Source organism: Talaromyces stipitatus, genomic scaffold, assembly GCF_000003125.1.
Source record: "Talaromyces stipitatus ATCC 10500 scf_1105507295541 genomic scaffold, whole genome shotgun sequence".
Lineage (NCBI taxonomy): Eukaryota > Fungi > Ascomycota > Eurotiomycetes > Eurotiales > Trichocomaceae > Talaromyces > Talaromyces stipitatus.
In genome coordinates, this window is record NW_002990115.1 from 4,171,596 (window position 1) to 4,190,015 (window position 18,420).

Genomic DNA, 18,420 nt, shown 5'->3' on the forward strand with positions numbered 1-18,420 from the left:
TTAGTCCATTTTAGTAGTAACATATTGGATGCTCTTCAGTTCCATATTAAAGTCATCCAAGATGATATTAGTGGAGATATGAAGCGGCCTTTCGTTATAGCCAGGTTCTCCTGTGCTTCCCCGGATTTACTACTACTAAGTCTAACCTACCCTTATGTACAAGCCTTAAATCACATATATGTTTATGCATGGGCTCTATATATGATCTGACACAAGTTGGGAGACTTGAAAGAAATTCGCTATCTGAACCTGCGTATTCGTCCGAAGCATACTCATGTTCGGATTCAGGGTCATTCTCAGATCCAGTCTGTTTATTATGCTCTGATCCGGTCTCATTAGTATCAGATCCAGACTCGTTATGGGATTTATTCTACTGACCTCTTTCAGCTGAAGCTGTGGATCGGAGCTCCAAATTACGTAGGAGTTCTAGAGCATTCGGGTCGGTAATGTAGTCAGTACGAGCTCCCCAACGAGCAAGAACTTGACAGCCATCTTAGATTCCCTGATGGCCGCTGATACAAGAATGGTCTTATCACTTTCATCAGTGGCTTCAATATTAGCCCCATGTTCGATGAGTAACTCCAGAGCAGCGCAGTATATCCATCCTCATTGGTATGGTTGATATCGGCTCCCGCATTAAGTAGTACACGAATTGCTCCGTAATCGCCCAGATTTGCAGCCCGTAAAAGAGCGCTATGTAGAGTCTTGGTTGTGACCTTTGGTGCGAGATACCGAACCACCGACACATTGCCCATCTCTACCGCTTCCAATAGACCAGCATTAGTGTCGGCCCCGGCCTTCTGAACTAGACATTCCACTTCAACGTGGCCCTTAAATGCTGCTTTGGAAATGGGGTCGTCGCGCGTTATTCTTGCACCATATCTAAGTAATTCTTCAATAGTTTCTGGGTGGTTTCCCGGTCGCCACTTGCTCTAACGCCCTGTTACCAAGCTCAGCATTTGTTTCCGCATTATATTCGCCGTTATCTAGAAGAGTTACTACAGCTAGCGTGAGGCAGAAGTAAGATGCTGCTTCGAGAGGAGAAAGTTGCGGAGGGGTTGCGCATTTGAAGCCAGGAGAGCTATACCAACGAACCCAGAACCATGTTGGGATGTGGCCGCGAAATTTATCGCAGAGTTCAAGAATCATGGAGTCCAACTCATCATCGACATTGTCATCCCCAGTATAAAGCAGCTCCCATTGAGTTGCAGCATAAGTCACGAATGGATAATTACTCAACTGGACGTACAGCAACAGGGTTATATTCCCAATCCAGCCTTCCTCTTAATTCAATTCATCCGTCCCTAAGCTCGTCCAGTAGAAGATAAGAAATGCAGATCTTTGCGAGCAGACACTGACATTCCCAAAAACTAAATGAGTGCTTCCAGGATGAGCCGTCCCCATAACTAGAGGAACCATCCTTTTCAAATAGATAATTTCTGACAGTGACGTGAAATTCGTGGACTTTAGAACCTTGAACTCGGACAAACAGACCTCCAATTTCTCTAAAGTCTGTTTAAACCTCTTCCCGTTATAAATGTTTAACTCATTGATTGAGGTAAATTGGATACCCTCTAGCTTGTTTGGCAAGAGACGGGTGCAGTGTTCATCTCCTCCAAAGTGAGAGAGAGGTGGGGTGCTGCAAGATCAATTTGCAGCAGCGATTTCGCATCCTCGCGTGGCTATAATCTATTCGATCGAATATAGCATCGTATTCATCGTCAAGGTGAGTGGGTATTGTGTCGAAGTACTCCTGGGGGATTCTTGATATTGGATTCGAGAACTCGCTTGACAGAAGAATATGGACGAGTAGTTATTAGAAACTGCAACTTGTCTGTGCGTTTTTGATTGCGTATCTGGGTAATTTTTGAAATGAGCTCATTCATAGCCTGACGATTGAAGGTGTCCCCCTAGACTCTACCATCAGTAGCTGCATCCTTCACATAGCAAACATCAAACCAGCAACGAGAACGAGGGAAATGTTCAGCATTTAGCCATCCAGCAGCACCTGCTATAGCTCAGACTTTGCTGGTGGCTTCACGCCGTTATCAACCTGATCGAAGGTCAGGACGACGGTATCGCAAACGCAGACGGCGCAGCAGTCCTGCGAAAACTAGAGCTTATTAACAGGCAATTGACAAGCAAAAAAACTCAACCGGTCAACTCTTCTGAATTCGCCCATAGTGGCAGCGACTGGATGATCGAAGCGCTTGATACCTTGCTGGGAAGAAATATCGAAAGCCCAAAGGAGCGAGCACCACTTTGATTATTCTCGGCAAGGACAATTACGACAATCTCGTTAACGTTCTTGTTGACTACATGAAGCAGTTGAAGGATCTCGATTTACACTTAGGTTTCGATAGATCGCTGAAGAGGATGCGGGAGGATGATGCCAAATATACCAAACAGAATCTTAGGGTCAATGACTATGACCTTCATTCCTTAAAAAGAACTGCAGAAGACATTGATAATAATCTCTCATCCTTACCGAAAATAGCTTCGGACCACTATTTTGAAGAAAACGTATGGGAGGGAGCTAAAGGTCAAGCGGGAGATGAAGTGGCAAAGAGGTAACGAATACGGCAAAAAATGACGCAGATGTGTTATTCGCCAATCCATAAGGGTAGTCGGATTCATGGCTTGCATATGAATTTGCTGTATGATGTTGCACAGTGTCTAGTCTGGGATGTTCTGTGGGAAGTACTTCCTAATCTCGAAGTTTCAGCTGGCTAATGAGGTTAGTAGTATTATAAGATATCTATTTTATTACCGAGTAAAAGGAGCACTAACTATCATAGCCTCGAGACACGTTACTAGCGCGATGTATTATGCACACCCTCAAGGTGTGTCAACTGCACTGTGGTCTCTGTTAGGCCGAATCAGAGCTCATACATAGAACAGCCTGCATATCACGAGTGATTCATCCATCGAATAGGAGATAGCCGCCAACAGCATTCTTGTGAACGGGCAGTCTGATAAATCAACATCTGATCTGCCGTCAATAACCAGGAAAGAGATCAGTCTGTAGCCCTAACTTGACATTAATATTGTGTAGGCTCTGAAAGCCAACATGGAACCAATCAGCCTTGCTCTAGCTATTGGAAGTATCCCTGGAATTTTCACATCATGTGTGGAATGCTTCTGATATATTCAATTCGGTCGAGACTTTGAAACGGATTTCGAGATGACGCTGTGTAAATTGGAAGCAGCCGAAATGCGCCTGACACGCTGGGGCGCGGCATTAGGAATCGACGGGCCCGACGCGAAGCTCGTCATTGAAGGCGATTCCGACGAAGAAAAAGTCAATAAGGCGTACCACTGGCTAAACGAGATCAAGAGAGCTTTTGACTCTGCGATGGAGACATCGCTTAGGTTTACAACTACGGCCAAGCCTGAGAAACTCCAACTTCTTGAGAACGGGGAGCAAATCCGTAAGGGAAGTAATGCTCTTCAGAAGCTGCACGAAAAAATGCGCAATATCAGTGATGAGCGTGTGAAGCCCCGAAAGCGAGACCGAGTCTCATGGGCGCTGTACCGGAAGGGAAACTACGAGAATTTAGTCGAAAATATCTCCATGCTGACAAGCAAGCTGGTGGAGCTGTTCCCATCGGCAGTTGACGCCCAGAAACGGTTATGTCAAGGCGAGATTAGAGAGATAGAACCGGAAAGCCTCGATCTTCTAGGAAACGCTATCGGAGAGGAAGATGAAATCTTCAAACAGGCGGTAAAGGTCGAGCTTGCAAAGGGACCTAATCTATTCACAAACATCGCAGTGACGGATCATTTTAGGGGCCATTTCGGTAATAATATCGCGGCGGGGGAGGCTTCAGCTGCAAGAGCTGGTGTGTATTCGCACATAATAGCTGGCGGCAACGCTGTGGCGCATTTCGGGAGCAATATCGGGAAGTACAAGGGGAAGACAGTGTTTGACACTTCTCAATAATAGCGAGGTAGGTTCATCATGATACTGATCACCCTGATTATTATCAAACCCTCGAAGAGCGCACGTTTCCCCGGAAGATAGAACCTCTGCGCAAGGGCAGCGAAAATTGGCCAGCGGCATTCTATTCTGCAGCATATCTTGTCTTTACACCGAACGATAATGCCACGCCAATTTTAAGTCAGTATGAAAATGACAAGGTGGTGCTGTCCAATCGATTGATATCTAACTATAACGTCCGACCATGAGTCATCCCAGCCAAAGTACTAGTTGACATCTTCCAAGTTGAGCCGAATATTGTTTCAGGACAAATCGAAAGGAGCCATGTTCAATGTTATTAGTACGTATGATGAATTTGCAAACATGACTCTATTCGAAGGGTGCGAGTTAACATTCTAGAGGAGTAAGGAGTCGAGAACTGCCGGGTAATCACTGGTACAATATCGTATGAAACTAGAGGAAGAAGCGGCCGAAGTTACTTGAATTAAACTAAACCATAGTTGAGATATTTGATTAATCATGCTGAAACATATCTGTAAACATTCCTATCATATACACGTGGGTCATCGGGAAATTATCCTGTTGGTGGCAGATTTGATCTATTTACTATTATCAGATGGATCGTCTTATGATATTTTCAAGCTAAGAAACAGGAACATAAATTATGTCTTATTAGAAGGACTTAAGGTATGTTTTACCTTGATTATCACCACAACTTTCGATGCATTTCCGGCATCCGGGTTCGTAGAATGGCAATTAAAGAGCCCTGAAGACTATGATGAATAGATAATATATATATTGCCCAGGTTGTGACGCTCTTCTCTTGAGTTATCATTCTTTTTGACCAGCAAAAAAGCACATTCATTCATTTGTTTCCTGGTTCTTTCGTTCATTCATTCATTCTCTACCTACTTTCGCTTCTTTTATTGTCACTTCCAGTCGAATAGCAAGCTTATTCCGAGGTTCAAAAAACAATGTATTACAATAAATTCATCCTTTTGCCCCTGGTGCTGGCCTCCGTGTGTCTTGCGGGCGAAGACACTTGTCCTGCTGATGCAGTCCCAGTTGTCGTAGTAAAAACCATTACAACAACTGGCTATTTTCTTGAACCGACTCCGACACCAGTTGTCCCGGGAGATACATCTGTTTCTCCTGTTGCTTTATTCCCGAGTCCTTCTACTTCAGCTTCCGTCCCGGTTGACGTGATTGCAACACCTGAATCTTCCATCGCGCCGTCTTCTGCTCAGTCGTCTTTGACTACCTTGGTGCCAAATTCTTCTACTTTAACTTCCATCCCGGTTGATGTGGTTGCTACCCCTGAATCTTCTGTTGCACCGTCAACTATTCAGTCGTCTTTGACTACTGCGAAGCAAGCGAGCCCTACAACTCTGATTCCGCAACTTCAGTCAAGCTCTTCTTCTACCACTTCTTCTGCAGCACCGTCATCGCTTTCTTCTACTGCTACTGCGACCACATCTTCTGTCGCAGCGACCGAAACCTTCGTCGGATTGGGCACCAGATACGGCGGTGATTGCACTGAAGAAGACTGCTGGCAGAGCGGTGCTTGCAGTTTTGTCGACTATACTCTTCCAGCCGGTATTGACGGCAGCACCTGCGTTTCCCAAGACATCTGGAACAACGGCGCTAACTGCGGTGGATGTATCTCTGTCACGTACAAAGGAAAGACTATCACGGTGATGGTGAGTGCATATAGCTCTGAGACCCGTTGAGCTGATGGAACTGATCCCAGAATCGTATAGGTAACCAACGAAACCGGCGGCAACGCTACTCACCTCGACATGACACCCGCTACCTGGAGCAAGCTTACCAACGGTTACTCCGGCGGAGGCGTGGACGGCATTGAATGGGAATGGATCGCCTGTCCAATTGCACAAACCACCCCTCTCGAAATCAGAATGCACGGTGGTGCCAGCAAGTACTGGTTCGCCGCTACCGTTGAGAACGCTCGACTCCGCACTTCTAAGCTCGAGGTTAGCAGTGATTCTGGTAAGACATGGGAGGCCGCCGTTCTGGACAACTACAATATCTGGACTCTTAGCGGTACTCTCCCTGACAATACTGCCTGGGTTAGGGTTACCAGCGTCAACGGAGATCAGGTTATTGTTGAAAATGTTGCTCTTCAGTCGGGTGTGACTACTAAGGCTGCTGAGAATTATTAGAACTTCTTCTTCGATCTTTACTGAGAAGTCTTCTGTAACATGGCCGAGGCTCGGTATCGAAGTGTCTAAGTTGGCATCAAAGTCTTCTGGAGTTATCGTCAGTATTTATACAGATTTGTATTATTAGCCGCTACCCAGGCATGAGACTTAACCACCTTCCATGGTGTTGCATAATTTTGATCCCTGGACAGGAGTGATCATCACTCATTATAATCCGACCCGTACCTGTTATCACCGCTCTATGCTTCATAGCTCTATGTATGAATTGACCCTTCCATATGTCTGTAGTAATCTGCTGAAAACCGAGATATTTTCATGTTTGATTTGATACATGCATAGAACACCTGGGCAATGGCATCTATCTTGTAAGTACCGTGTTAGGCTTCGTATATGTAAATCGATCTTTGGCGCAAAAGCCAGAACCATCCCCAGCCAGGCAGAATTATAATTCTGTCTAAGAGCTGGGATCGGCTGGTCCATTCTGTGAACTTCGTCTAATCGATTCATTGCCATGGGTGAAGTATAATTCGATGATGTGATAGAAGTAGAACGGCGGTATACTCGTACATGAAAGAACATCTCATTGAATCTTGAACAACTCTCGCACAACCAACAAAAATCGCAAAGAATGAGGAAACCCCCTACTCCGGCACCCGACCAGGACGCATATCCGATCTCGTAGGCACAATAAGCGGGTGCCACTGTGCAAGAAATGTGATAGCTATCATGAGTTAGTTCGACACATCCAAATATACTATGACACACGCAATCGAGAGGAAGCAAAACATACCCCACATAATATAACAAGCCGAAAAGGCAAGTATAAGACTACTTCGCCAAACCCTATAACATTATCATATCAGCATTTGTGCTTCGAATTTTTCGAATCGAGACACTGGAAAATGGAGCGTACGTCTGATTATCACCCTTTGGTGCAAAGAACCAGGCACAGAGACTAGCCAAAATCACGAAAACGAGTCCGATTATGATACTTGCTCTGTATATCGATTGATTAGTGCGAGCCATACCGGGGTAAACAGAAAACATGTCAGGAGGGCGACTAAGCTGACTCACCCGTTCGCCATGGTTGATTATAAGTGTATTCCTGTTCTTTTGCCCGAGAGAAGTTTCGTATATCAAAGCTGAACCGCCTTCGTTCGTCGTGAATGGGAATAGATAACGGCTTATTCGAAAATGTCAGGTTTCTGCAAAGGTAATATGTACAACCGTCCAACAGACTGTAGCGATGCGACAAGAAGCGCAGAAGCGCAGAATGGGAGGAAGTGTGTTGTTATTGAATCCGAAGAATGAGCAGCGCAAGCTCTAGGTCAAGTCCGTGAACGACTTCGAAAGAGTGTCGCAAATACGATTGCGGAAGCCGGGGTACGACGATAATACGGAAATCGTGCGTGACGGACGATATAACCCTGCTGTATGGTAGTTCTTGTGTAAACTTGTCGGCTTGTCCAGATGTAATTGAATGGTGGTGACGTTGAGATTGAGGTCCGTGAATTAAGGTATCGGAGACAGGCTTGGCGTGGATGAATCATGTGATCTACATCGACGTAACGATATAAACAAATGACTATGGTAGATGAATGAATGTAAGAAAAATGGTATTATTAGATTGAGACCCTACAAAGAGTTAAAACTTGAAATTATAGTAAAAATCGGCCAAACAGGTTACTTCAAAGTAATAAAGATCTACCAACGTCAATTCGGCAAGGATAAAGAAAAATGAAAATACATAGAACAAAATCTCCATTCCTCATAGAAACGACGGTTATCCATACGGTCCGGGAATCACAAGCTTTCAAAAGAAACACCCACGCCAATGAATAAGGCGGGCTGAGCGGAAAACACAAGACTCAAAAAGAACAGGAATGAGTACTCTCGGTTTAAGCACCTTCACGGCTCTTACGGTAGTTGGCCTGTCGAGTTGTCTGTTAGTAGGCGATAAGATTAGAAAGTTGGTAAATGGGAAGACATGTACTTGCCTCCTGCTCAACTTGCAGCCCATCGACGACGGGAGCCAACTCGGAGAGAATTTCGTATGCTCGCTTGTGGTACTCGAGCTGAGCGGCAATCAAATCTGCGAGGTTTCTCAATGGCTCAGGAGTATCGAGAACCTGCCAATAAACATCGTTAGACCGGTGATATTATAACCCAAAAGATAGAAAAAAGAACTCACATTCTTCATCACAGCAACGGCCTCCTCAGTCTGTCCCACGAACTCATCCTCAGCCTGCTCAATCTCAATACGAGCATCCTCACTCAGATTATCCAAATCCCCACCCGCAGCGGCCTTCTTCCTAGCCTTGATGGAATCCAAATTGAGTCGCGCATTCTCCACATTACGACGGGCCTTGGTCGCGAAGGTCAAATTCGTGTTTAGCGTGGTATTCCATCCGGCCAAGAACCGAGACTGAATTTGAGCGTCTTGCGCCAATCGGGCTTCGCCCACTTTCTCCAGTGCGAGGGCGTATTTCTCCAATGCAGTGGAGAGGGGGTCCTCGGCGGGGGTGGTTTGGGCGATTAGCTGTGATCCAGCTAGGGAAGCGCGGGCGATGGCATGGCTGAAGGTCTTTGGTTGAGGTTTTGCGGAGGGTGGTGCAGTCAAGGCAGCCTGGGCTTCGGCGGGGGAAGAAGCGTGAGAAAGGAGGTTGACTTTCTCGCTGATGGTGCGACCGAGATCATTGAAGGATTCGCGGATGTTAGGGGGGTAGTCGTAAGCCTCGTTCGAGTACTGGGAGCTGCTGTTTATCAGTATCTGATAAGACGGTAGTGCAGGAAATACGTACGTCACAGAAAGAAGCTTCTGATGAACCTGCTTCAAAGCATCGACACGCTTCTCGAGCTCGAGATAATCGTCCGGAAGCTGCGTCTTCTCATCCGCCGTGCCGAGCTGCTCCTTGACAAACTGCTGGGTTCGCGCTGCAAAAGGCGTGAACTGGGCGCTATACAATTTATAAATAATATCAGTAACAGAACTATAAATATGTATATGTGACTGCGTGCGCTCATCCGGCAGTGCTAACAATAGGCCGTCACAGCGTATGCTGATAAGGAGGGGTAGGTAGATAGCTCACTTTAAGTTCTTTCCAAAAGCCTGGAGTTTATCCATGTTTATCAACCAATGAACGTGTTTCTGTTGAAGGGATTCGTTCTTGGTCTTGAAGGTTGGAATAGTACAATGAATGATTCCGTTCGGCTTGTCGAGTTTGATGTTTGATGTTTGACTCTTAGTTAGGGGAGATCTAGCTGAAACCTCGTTGCCTGAGGCAGCGGGAGCTTTAGCTAAGAGCCCCACTTGCTCCCAGCGGACAAATAAGAAGACCCGCGTGGAATACCAACAACGACAAAGATTCCAGAGAGATTACAAGAATCATTGAATGAGTCTATTGTCTATACATACATACATGGGTGTTACAGCATACTTGGAGGGAAGAACAGACTAATCATAACTTGGAGTGCATCATGCATGGATACAAGACCATATCTTTCATATCCTCAGATACCATATCAACATCAATCATTATATCGTTGCATTGCCGAGAACTTGAATTCAACCAGATAACGCCATGGAAATAACGGATATGGAAACAATAGGTGACTCGATATATCAACTATCGACAACAATGACCGAAGCGTACTCACGTCAATGTCGCCATCATAGCACGAATAAGCCGTGAGTCAGGAGCTATGATTCGATATGAGTTAGCCATGTTTGCAGTTCACAGATTGATAGGATGCTAACCTCTCCTATTTTTGTTTACTTCAATAATCTCATCAGTCTCACCATCGCTTCGGCGAATGACCTTGTCCCTGATAATATCCACAGAGCCAACGTGCTCAGGACGACGTTCAATCTGGAGCATCCTTCTCTCATCCTCCAGCATCCGGATTTCTTCGCTTACGTCAAGCTCGGTACGACGAGGTCGCTCAACGAGGACAACCTGTCCGGCTGAATCATCTCGGCGTTCGACGATGACCGGTTCAGAAGAACGTTGAGGTAAATTGACGGATACCGATCGAGGCCGGGTTTCGATGATATCTGGACGTTCTAGGTAACGGCTGGTACGGACTCGTGAAGGGCTACGGTAACGGAGCGGAGAGGGCGATCGTTCAACAATCAAGTGTTCTGTGCGCGCCGGAGAGTGTTCCACGACGAGGCGTTCCGTGCGTGCTGGAGAATGCTCTACGATGAGACGTTCGGCACGTACTGGCGATGGGGATCGTTCAACGTATAGCCGCTCAGAACGTCGTGGTGAAGGTGATGCAATGACAACCCGTTCTACTAGTTCTCGTTCGCGTACGGGTGGTGGTGAAGGAGATCTATACGTTCGGTAGACAGCTACTACAATTAGCACGAAGCGAAAAAGCGACACGGACAAATCACTTACTTTCTGATCGACGTCTTATTTCCTTGCTCAGAGTTACAATTTCATCAATGAGTTCTTTAGAAAGAGCCTTTTGAATAATGATAACCCGATCCTACCATTTTGTCAGCACGCCGTGAACATCAACCACTGTACAAAGACCAACCTCTTCGATATATGGATACCCAAGCTGCTGCACTGCGCGGGGGTGCACCAATCGCTTAGGCATCTTCGTCTTACCCTTTCGCGGGTACGGCTTCTCCTTCTCGATAATCCTTTCTTTGACAATCTCCTCTCTAACAGGACGCCTCATCTCGCGTTCACGGAAATGCCGAAACTCCTCGTCACCGTATTCATCCGGTTCCGCAATATCGATTTCCTCGTAAAGCTCATCGCGCCCAACAAATCGAGGAGGGGATGATCGCCTCGGTGGACCACCACGAAATCCTCTCACGGGCGGAGGAGGAACCCGCTCAATCCTTCGTGCCGGCAATCTGTCAAATGTATCCAGGGAAGATTGACGTCTCACTAATCGCGGAGGACGAAAAGAAGGCGATGGCTCTCGACGATGTACCAATGGTCCCGAACCACGTGCAGCATAGTAATCATCTTCTTCAACGAAGCGTTCTCTACGACGACCGGGTAGACCATATCGATCTTCCTCAACGACGCGGCGCTCAAAGCGGTCATCGAATCCGCCGGGGCGACGGCGGTCGAATTCAGGCGGTGGAGGAGGTGGTCTAGATCGTGACCTTTCTCTAAGAGGAGCCGGTGCCGGACCACGGTAAATGCGCTCGTCACGTTCACGTGTAAAGCGTTCTGTATCCCATCGCCCACCACCGCTGTCGAGGCTCTCTGTTGCGGAGCGGATTTCGTCGTAGGTCGGCATGGTCTGTTTGGTCAGAAACAGGTGAGACGATCTTCTGTTTACAGGGGTAAATTTTCTTTAGAAAGTAAACAAAACAAAAAAAGTCAGTTCGAACCACGGGTGTGATTCAGAGTAACCGTGGATGACCGTCTCCGCTGACTAGAGGAGGTTATTTAGTTCAAGAGCCTCAGGTGGGCGGGATGAGGGGCGGCTACTGATACAGACGATGAGTCAGTTTAGTTGGATGTTGACAATGGTCTGATCTGTGAAAGATGAAAGAGTGAACCTTACAAAGAAGACACCTGTCCTAAGTTGAATGCTCTGTTTGAGTTTGCTCTGCAGAGTGTTTGAAGAAATAAAACAGCCTAAGGAGAGACGCAGTTGGGCAGAGTCATAGGCCGATAATCAAGTGACGATGACGCCGGACTCGAGCATACTAACCTGAATGAGGCTACAGTGTCTGAGTAGGGAAACCCAGGGTTAGGGTCTCGGCTTCTACACCGACACCACGCTGTCTGCTAAAAGTAGGACTGATCAACTATTAAACTAGAATCTTATACAATGTGCGGCTTTAAGCAGTCTAATAAATCCCAAAAAGACCCAAAACCACCTTCTCAACCGACCATCTCGCAAGCTGGCCTGTCACAGCAAGAGCCACAGCCCATAAATAACCGCAATCTAGAAGAATATAGAGAGCTTCGATATTATTCAGCAGAACCAAATGGGTCGATGCCGTTCCTAGCGACAAAAAGGACATCAAAGAAGTAAAGTCGAATGCAGAGAGGAAAGTCGCTAAGATCGTGGATGGGTTGCTGAGGAAGCCAAAAACTGATGTTGCTCTGGTAACAATATTGTTTTTGCTCATAGTTGTGGTGACAGTAGCTGCAGCATTGTCTAATAATACCCCCGATGCAGTTGGGATTGATAAAGATGAAGTCACTGTCGTTAATGTCTTGTGCAACATCGTAACAGCTGGACTATCAGCAGTTGAACTCCCTTCCTCGGGAACCGCGACATCCTTCGATCCCCATATCACCATGAGTATGGGGAACAGTTTCGGACAACTACTGACAAACAATGCTGTGCTGACAGCATTGGCGCTGGGAGGTGACGGCGGAGGTAGCGGCTGTAACTGTGCAGGTGAAGTCGATACACGTCGCAATTGTGTATGTACTCCTTGCTGCGATGGTGACGCATCATGCGGCCAGTACGAGGGTCCACTACTAGTAGCACTTCCGGTACTGTATGCTGATGCCGATGCCGATGCTGAAGGATGCAAGCCCTGCGATATATCCTGGCTGGATGGTGACCGGCTCACATTTGCAGAAGTCGAAACAACATTCGTTGCCGCCGTAGGTGTTGCCGGCGATTCATTATTTGTCCCATCTGCTCCAGAGGCAATAGCTGACTGTTGCGACTTCCTCGATATAATCGAAGCTCCCAGGCGAACGACCAAGTGATGTGCCAATGTCGCCAGCGCATTGAGTGTGAGAAAAAACAGATATTGAACGATAATCGGAGCAGTGGACAACGGCGTCGATGAGAGGGTGGACGATTTCTCGATTCGCGCCCATGTCAAGTAAACATCGAACAAAAGCAGGAGTATACCGAGACGAACAATCGATCTCTGCAAAGTCACTCTCATTAGTGTATGTATTACAACTCGCTGGTGCGTAGTGACTCACATCGAAAGCTTTATCATCTCGTCCCAATCGATTAAACAACAAATGACGATAAACCTACTCCCACACCACATCAGCTAAACCTCTCCCACCCTTCAAACAGACCAATAATTCTCACCTGAGGTTTCACAAGCACCAAATCAATAAACAAAACCACATTATCATGCTCAACATATTTATCCGCGAATCGCTTGCAGCGTGGACATTGCGTCAACCGCACCCCTTTACCGAGCGCGCGATCATCGGCTTTGCTGTAGGAGGTGTAGAGATGTGAGACTGGATAGGAGCATTCAATACATATAGGCATTTCGTCAAGACATTGTATTCTCTTTGTGCGATTGTTGCTGGCGCAATTGAGGACTGTCACGAAAGTGTGTCACTTTCTGCCAGTTGCCCGAGATCGTTGGCTAAGACGAGAATGGTTTAGGTTTACGTTCTATCAACCAATCAATCAGTGCATAGAAGTAAACTGGTTTTGACCAATCATATTGCGTATACATAAAAATGAATTGTTTCATGGGTGTCGTATTTCATAGCAAGCATTAATATCATATCTACAGGCTATAATGGGTCGTCAAGATTAAGCCCATCAAGATCACTTTCCAACTCCAACAGCCCCATCGCCCAGTGCGCTCGTACCCTTCTTTCCACCTTCACAAAACGTCTTTCATAGTTGGAGCCCGGTGCTATATGTTCATCGGTTTTTTCACCGCGGGAATAGATTGGTCCTCTCTACAAAAAAATTATTAGAGAGAAAAGGAGCCGGGAGTCAAACTTACCATTTGAACATCTGGCCCACGAACATACGGAGGCCCACGTCCTAATGCAGCTGTACGGGCCCATGCAGCTTCACATCCAGATGCGATCGCTTCAGCAGACTGCCATCCAGTCACACGGGCAGTTCCTCGAAGAGTTGCCACAGTCCAGTCTCTTTGTGTTGCATCCGTGTATTGAACACCTGCAACAAACAAATTCACAGTGGTCTCTATCCATGCTCCGCCTAGATTCGGATTCAAACTCCCGACTGCTTGCATGTATAACTGTGGATAGTATACTCCGGCAGCTATTTTGCCAATCGTCTGAGCAAAGTTGGCTGTCGTTGCTGCCGCTGCTGTCGCAGCTACCATTGCAGCTGGAGGCATACTAGGATGGAGCCGGTTGAGCATTATTCTTCCAGTATAGTAATACCCCCAGAGCACGGCAATGATATGAGAACGGAACTGTAATGCGGAACCGAACGGCGAACCAATTGGCGATGTGCTGTCTGCTGGTAATGGTGCAAAGGATTCTCCCAATTGGCTCTCGTAATATTGATACGCATCTGATATGCGTTCCCATTCCGCTTCGGCTTCTTCCAATGTTTTGTCTTCTCCGTCGTCATCTATAAAGCCTGAGTACGGCGGAGATTCGCCCATTGTGGTGAACGCAGAAGGAGCTGGAACTGGACCGCCTGTCGGCGCCATACCATACATAGGCTGCTGTTGTGTAGAGCTTTGACTTGACGGTGGCTACGTTACGCTCTCGTTAGCAAGCCCTATTTGCTGGCTTCATCGATGATACATACCTGGGCACTCGGACCAGCTGGTCCTTGCATTTTACCTGACTGTGGAGGCCCCTTCCCAGGAGGTGATCCGGGACCGCCACCTGTAGAGGATTTGGGCGCAAATCGACCGATAAACCTGAAGAAACTGGGATTGGGACGCCATTCACCACCACAGGCCTCAAGGCTCTTGAGTTTTCTCTTGCGATCTTGGTATCCAAAATGCATCATGCGAGCCATAAGAAGTATGAGATGATCAAAGCTGCCATAGATTGCATCTAGTTTTCCAAGTGCCGCACGAGGAGGACATGCGTCCCAGCGTTCGAATGGGGTGCTGAATAGTGTTAGCCAGAATGCAGTGGCTATGTGGTTGAAATACATACTGGAGTCTGTTACCACTAATCAAACTCTGAAAAAGATCCTGCTTTGCATACCACCAATATAAATCACATTGTAACCGGAAGTTCTCGATATCTTTCCGTGAAAAATGCCTCCTCTTGACTTTAGGGTAGGCATCAACACGACCGATTTGATCATAATCAATAGCCCTTCCCACAAGTCTGGACACTACTTTGGGATCTACTCCCGACTCCTTCTCTGCAAATGGATCGTCTTCGGAGTAGCTGTAAGCTGAAAAAGTATCGAATGGCCCTGTCCAGGCATGTTTTTGCGACCTCAGACTTCGACGATAAGCTCTGAGATCTCGCGTTATGCCTGCGAAATCGATTTCTTTCAAGAGTTGTGCAGCGCCAGCTACGTGCCTGTCCCACTTGGTATGATCCGCTGCAGAAACTTCGTAAAAGGCAAGAATCAATGTGGCAGCCAGTGTCGCTACTTGCTTTCGACGCAGAGGGAGACCGACAGCCTTCGAGACCTTTCTGAGCGCGTACTCGTAATGCTTGAAAGTGATTGTAAGATGACTCTGTTGTAGCTTGGCTATGTGAAAACTGCTGATGGCAAGCATTGCTTGTAGGAGTGCCGGGTGTTCAAGCGATTTCAAAGGCATGATATAGCTCCAGAGTCCTTGCTGCGATGAAGGTACGGGTCCACCAAATAAGGGCGTCGGATTTGCAATGTGTCGCTCCCAGACCGACATGCTAGGACCCGTCGCGTGCATAAAATGGATCCATATTCGTGCGGTTTTTGGATTGTTCAGCGGAGATGAGCCCATTGAAGGTTGGTAGGAGGCAAGGATGTGAGGCTCGTTAAGATACGTATTGTACGATCGGATGGCATCCCGATGTGCCGAAGCCATGATAAGGTCCAACTGATTGTATCCCTCTTCTTCGGTAACCTCTTGTTGCTCGTCGTCGGAATCAACGTCATAGTAATCATTTTCTAGTCCTTCAGGGGCATAAGTCGTCGGTATCAGGGCTGCTTGGTCCCAAGGATAACGACCAGTCATCAGCCATATATATCGCCAGGTCACTCATTAAATAATCGTTGAAACAGGTCTTACCTTCCTGTTCGGCATCCCACGAATAGTAGACCTGAGCTTGTTGGAAGGTGTCGTCCGTGTAAAATCCGATGGTTTCAGCTATACTCTGCACGGCCGGATCATGCTGACCCATTGGCACTGGATGATTATGCAGATTCTGATGCGATGGTAGTACGGTGCCAACTCCCGCCACCGTCTGGGGCAGCAATGCGGCATCATGAACACCCTGAATCGGGCCACCAGTCTCAGCGGGTACTGTCAGATAAGTATGCTGATCTGCAGTCGGCCACGTATAGAGATGGCTTGCGAAGTCGTCCCCATGAACGTGGATGGATTCGGGATGAGCGATTATCTGTTCTGGCTGCAACGGCGATTGAAGAGGGATTGGAGGATAGTGGAAGGCTTGTTGTTGCTGGTGCATGGACTGGGCCGTGCCATAACCAGAGGCGACAGTAGGCGGTACATAAGGGAGACGGGGTGCAAGCAAGCGTTGCTGAGGATTGAGAGCTTGGCCGGCGATGGGCTGTCCTTGATGTCGTTGCAGTTGTTGTAGCTGTTGGAGCTGGACTTGGTGTGGCAGTTGAGGAAAGGTCACGGGAGTTTGCAAGTTGGCAGGAACTCTGGGGTCGTACGCCGCGCCCAAAGTACCCAACGCGTTCTTGAAGACGACTCTTTGCGTATACCCTTCGCACTCTCGCTTCGCTTTAATGCAGTTATTGCACCGAGGCTTCTCCTCCCCACACTTGATGCGCCGTTTCCTGCAAGCTGATGATTGTAAGTATGTGTCTTTTTTTTATCGAAAGAGACATCTTGACTTACTCAAACATCCCGTCTTAGTCCTTCTCTTAGGACCCCGAGCGGGGGGAGCACTTTTGTTAGCTGTCGCTTCGGATTGCCCTTCTGGCAGACTGCGTTTGCTGTCTTCCTGTTCCACCGGATTATCCCCACCAAGACGAGTGCGATCTTGCTCGTCCATCCGAGTCCTAGATGGTTGCTGTGGTTATGAGGTAAAAGTCAATGCAAAGCGAATCGCGGGAATAGACTCTGGTGAGGGGCACGGATGGAGGGGAAATGAAACTCCCAAGACTCAATGATGATCTGATCGATTTATACTTATTGTACACGTCCAGGCACGGTCCGATGACTCTGAGTGGAGGCGTAATAGTACTGCCCTACCATCAACTAGTTGCCAAAGAGCCTCCACTGGGTCGCGCGATGCAAATTGACTTTGAGCACACTCGTCGCGCAGCCACTCGGAAATCAAAAAGACTGGGGACAATGCACGTTTGAGGTGTCAATTGGGTCAACGGTGAAGAACTCTCAATGGCAGGTGTATTTGTTTTATCCATAACGATTGAAAGGAGTATGCACTTCGCATCCGATTTGAATCCTACAAGATTACGGTTAATGCATCGGCTAAGGTACTGGCGGCAATGACATTATGTGATGTGTCAAAAAAATTCATCAGAGCTGAAGCACAATCTCGTGCAACAATGGCTTTCCGGGGTTAACCATGCCATGCAGATGCCACTACTACCAACAAGACATGGTCACTTGGGCGAGGTGTGGTTGAGCCGAATGATGTGTGGAGTGGAGTTATAATACGCATGCTGATATTGGAACTGTCAGCGACTAGTCTACTTGCCAGCGACCACTCGCAAGGCGCACTCATTTTCAGCCTCCTGTTCTTTTGTTTGAACGGCGGAGATAGTGATACATAGTAGATTGATCAAGCCGAAGTGGGACACTCCTCGTGGTTTGAGTGGTTTGGGAGCTCTCCTTTGGCTCAAGGCTCGAGAACTCAAGGATTACGGAAACTCCCGATTCCATGCGTCGGATGCCGATTTGTCGCAAGGCAGACTCCCACCCATGGATCATGGCAGAAGCTATGCCTACTGAGCTATACGCAACGGAACGAATCGACACAGGCCCCACGTCAGAACCCAAGATGACCCAAAAAGTGGCATGGCCTTGGGCTTAACCGTTCCGGGACTCATACTGCGAGATAGGCTCTTTTTAGTGCTACTAGCGCACCCGCTAGCATACAACTGCCCCCAACAACAGGCCCAATCCAGGCCGTTAGTGACCCCACCGCCTCTAGTTAAAGCTTCGACTCCCGCCGTCCATACGTCGTATGTCCGTTCAGCCAGCACTCCATTTCTAATCCGTTTAGTGTTGAATGAGCCTCAGCAGTGGCTACGGCATTTGTTACCTGTTTAGGCATGTAGTTAGCATCCCGTACGAACCATTCTCATCCTTGGGCATCTCCAGATTACTAATTAGTGATGTCTTGACTCCATGCAGCGTAATGCTTGGCTGCTGTCGCAGTAGTACGTATTTAGTTATCGATTCGGAGGAATATAGCGAGTCAGCGACTAAGCCAGATCTCATTT

General features: G+C 47.4%; 7 protein-coding genes across 7 annotated transcripts, besides 1 other annotated feature; 2 read left to right on the top strand and 5 right to left on the bottom strand.

The window, feature by feature from the left end:
* Positions 1–3,184: 3,184 nt before the first annotated feature.
* On the top strand, positions 3,185–3,943 carry TSTA_038680 (uncharacterized protein; the record flags this gene model as incomplete). The annotated part of the gene is made up of 2 exons (XM_002481052.1): positions 3,185–3,842; positions 3,864–3,943. 2 exons carry the CDS (start codon positions 3,185–3,187, stop codon positions 3,941–3,943), a joined length of 738 nt encoding a protein of 245 aa, XP_002481097.1.
* An 830-nt stretch (positions 3,944–4,773) lies between these two features.
* TSTA_038690 (extracellular cellulase CelA/allergen Asp F7-like, putative) lies at positions 4,774–6,842 on the top strand. The gene is made up of 2 exons (XM_002481053.1): positions 4,774–5,640; positions 5,701–6,842. Exons 1-2 carry the CDS (start codon positions 4,915–4,917, stop codon positions 6,118–6,120), a joined length of 1,146 nt encoding a protein of 381 aa, XP_002481098.1. The 5' UTR covers positions 4,774–4,914; the 3' UTR covers positions 6,121–6,842.
* Positions 4,799–4,843: a microsatellite.
* Positions 6,843–6,963: 121 nt separating the features above from the next.
* TSTA_038700 (uncharacterized protein) lies at positions 6,964–7,205 on the bottom strand (the record flags this gene model as incomplete). Its single annotated transcript, XM_002481054.1, has 2 exons — positions 6,964–7,117; positions 7,195–7,205. The coding sequence occupies 2 exons, from the start codon at positions 7,203–7,205 to the stop codon at positions 6,964–6,966; spliced, it is 165 nt and encodes a 54-aa protein (XP_002481099.1).
* Positions 7,206–7,780: 575 nt separating this feature from the next.
* On the bottom strand, positions 7,781–9,244 carry TSTA_038710 (BAR domain protein; the record flags this gene model as incomplete). Its single annotated transcript, XM_002481055.1, has 5 exons — positions 7,781–8,051; positions 8,118–8,249; positions 8,312–8,873; positions 8,922–9,077; positions 9,210–9,244. 5 exons carry the CDS (start codon positions 9,242–9,244, stop codon positions 8,019–8,021), a joined length of 918 nt encoding a protein of 305 aa, XP_002481100.1. The 3' UTR covers positions 7,781–8,018.
* Positions 9,245–9,500: 256 nt separating this feature from the next.
* TSTA_038720 (uncharacterized protein) lies at positions 9,501–11,388 on the bottom strand (the record flags this gene model as incomplete). The annotated part of the gene is made up of 4 exons (XM_002481056.1): positions 9,501–9,820; positions 9,878–10,474; positions 10,524–10,614; positions 10,666–11,388. 4 exons carry the CDS (start codon positions 11,386–11,388, stop codon positions 9,774–9,776), a joined length of 1,458 nt encoding a protein of 485 aa, XP_002481101.1. The 3' UTR covers positions 9,501–9,773.
* A 371-nt stretch (positions 11,389–11,759) lies between these two features.
* On the bottom strand, positions 11,760–13,410 carry TSTA_038730 (uncharacterized protein). The gene is made up of 3 exons (XM_002481057.1): positions 13,168–13,410; positions 13,053–13,106; positions 11,760–12,994 (listed from the first exon to the last, which is right to left on the bottom strand). Exons 1-3 carry the CDS (start codon positions 13,354–13,356, stop codon positions 11,948–11,950), a joined length of 1,290 nt encoding a protein of 429 aa, XP_002481102.1. The 5' UTR covers positions 13,357–13,410; the 3' UTR covers positions 11,760–11,947.
* Positions 13,411–13,555: 145 nt separating this feature from the next.
* TSTA_038740 (C6 finger domain protein, putative) lies at positions 13,556–17,003 on the bottom strand (the record flags this gene model as incomplete). Its single annotated transcript, XM_002481058.1, has 6 exons — positions 13,556–13,781; positions 13,829–14,527; positions 14,614–14,923; positions 14,973–15,963; positions 16,049–16,792; positions 16,847–17,003. The coding sequence occupies 6 exons, from the start codon at positions 17,001–17,003 to the stop codon at positions 13,611–13,613; spliced, it is 3,072 nt and encodes a 1,023-aa protein (XP_002481103.1). The 3' UTR covers positions 13,556–13,610.
* Between the last annotated feature and the right edge of the window lie 1,417 nt (positions 17,004–18,420).

Coding starts and splice junctions, on each gene's coding strand:
- TSTA_038730 (XM_002481057.1), bottom strand. CDS start 13,356: ATGCCTATATGTATTGAATGCTCCTATCCAGTCTCACATCTCTACACC. Junction 13,107..13,167: donor TGGTGCTTGTGAAACCTCAG/GTGAGAATTATT, acceptor GTGTGGGAGTAG/GTTTATCGTCATTTGTTGTT. Junction 12,995..13,052: donor GAGATGATAAAGCTTTCGAT/GTGAGTCACTAC, acceptor GTGACTTTGCAG/AGATCGATTGTTCGTCTCGG.
- TSTA_038690 (XM_002481053.1), top strand. CDS start 4,915: ATGTATTACAATAAATTCATCCTTTTGCCCCTGGTGCTGGCCTCCGTG. Junction 5,641..5,700: donor GAAAGACTATCACGGTGATG/GTGAGTGCATAT, acceptor AGAATCGTATAG/GTAACCAACGAAACCGGCGG.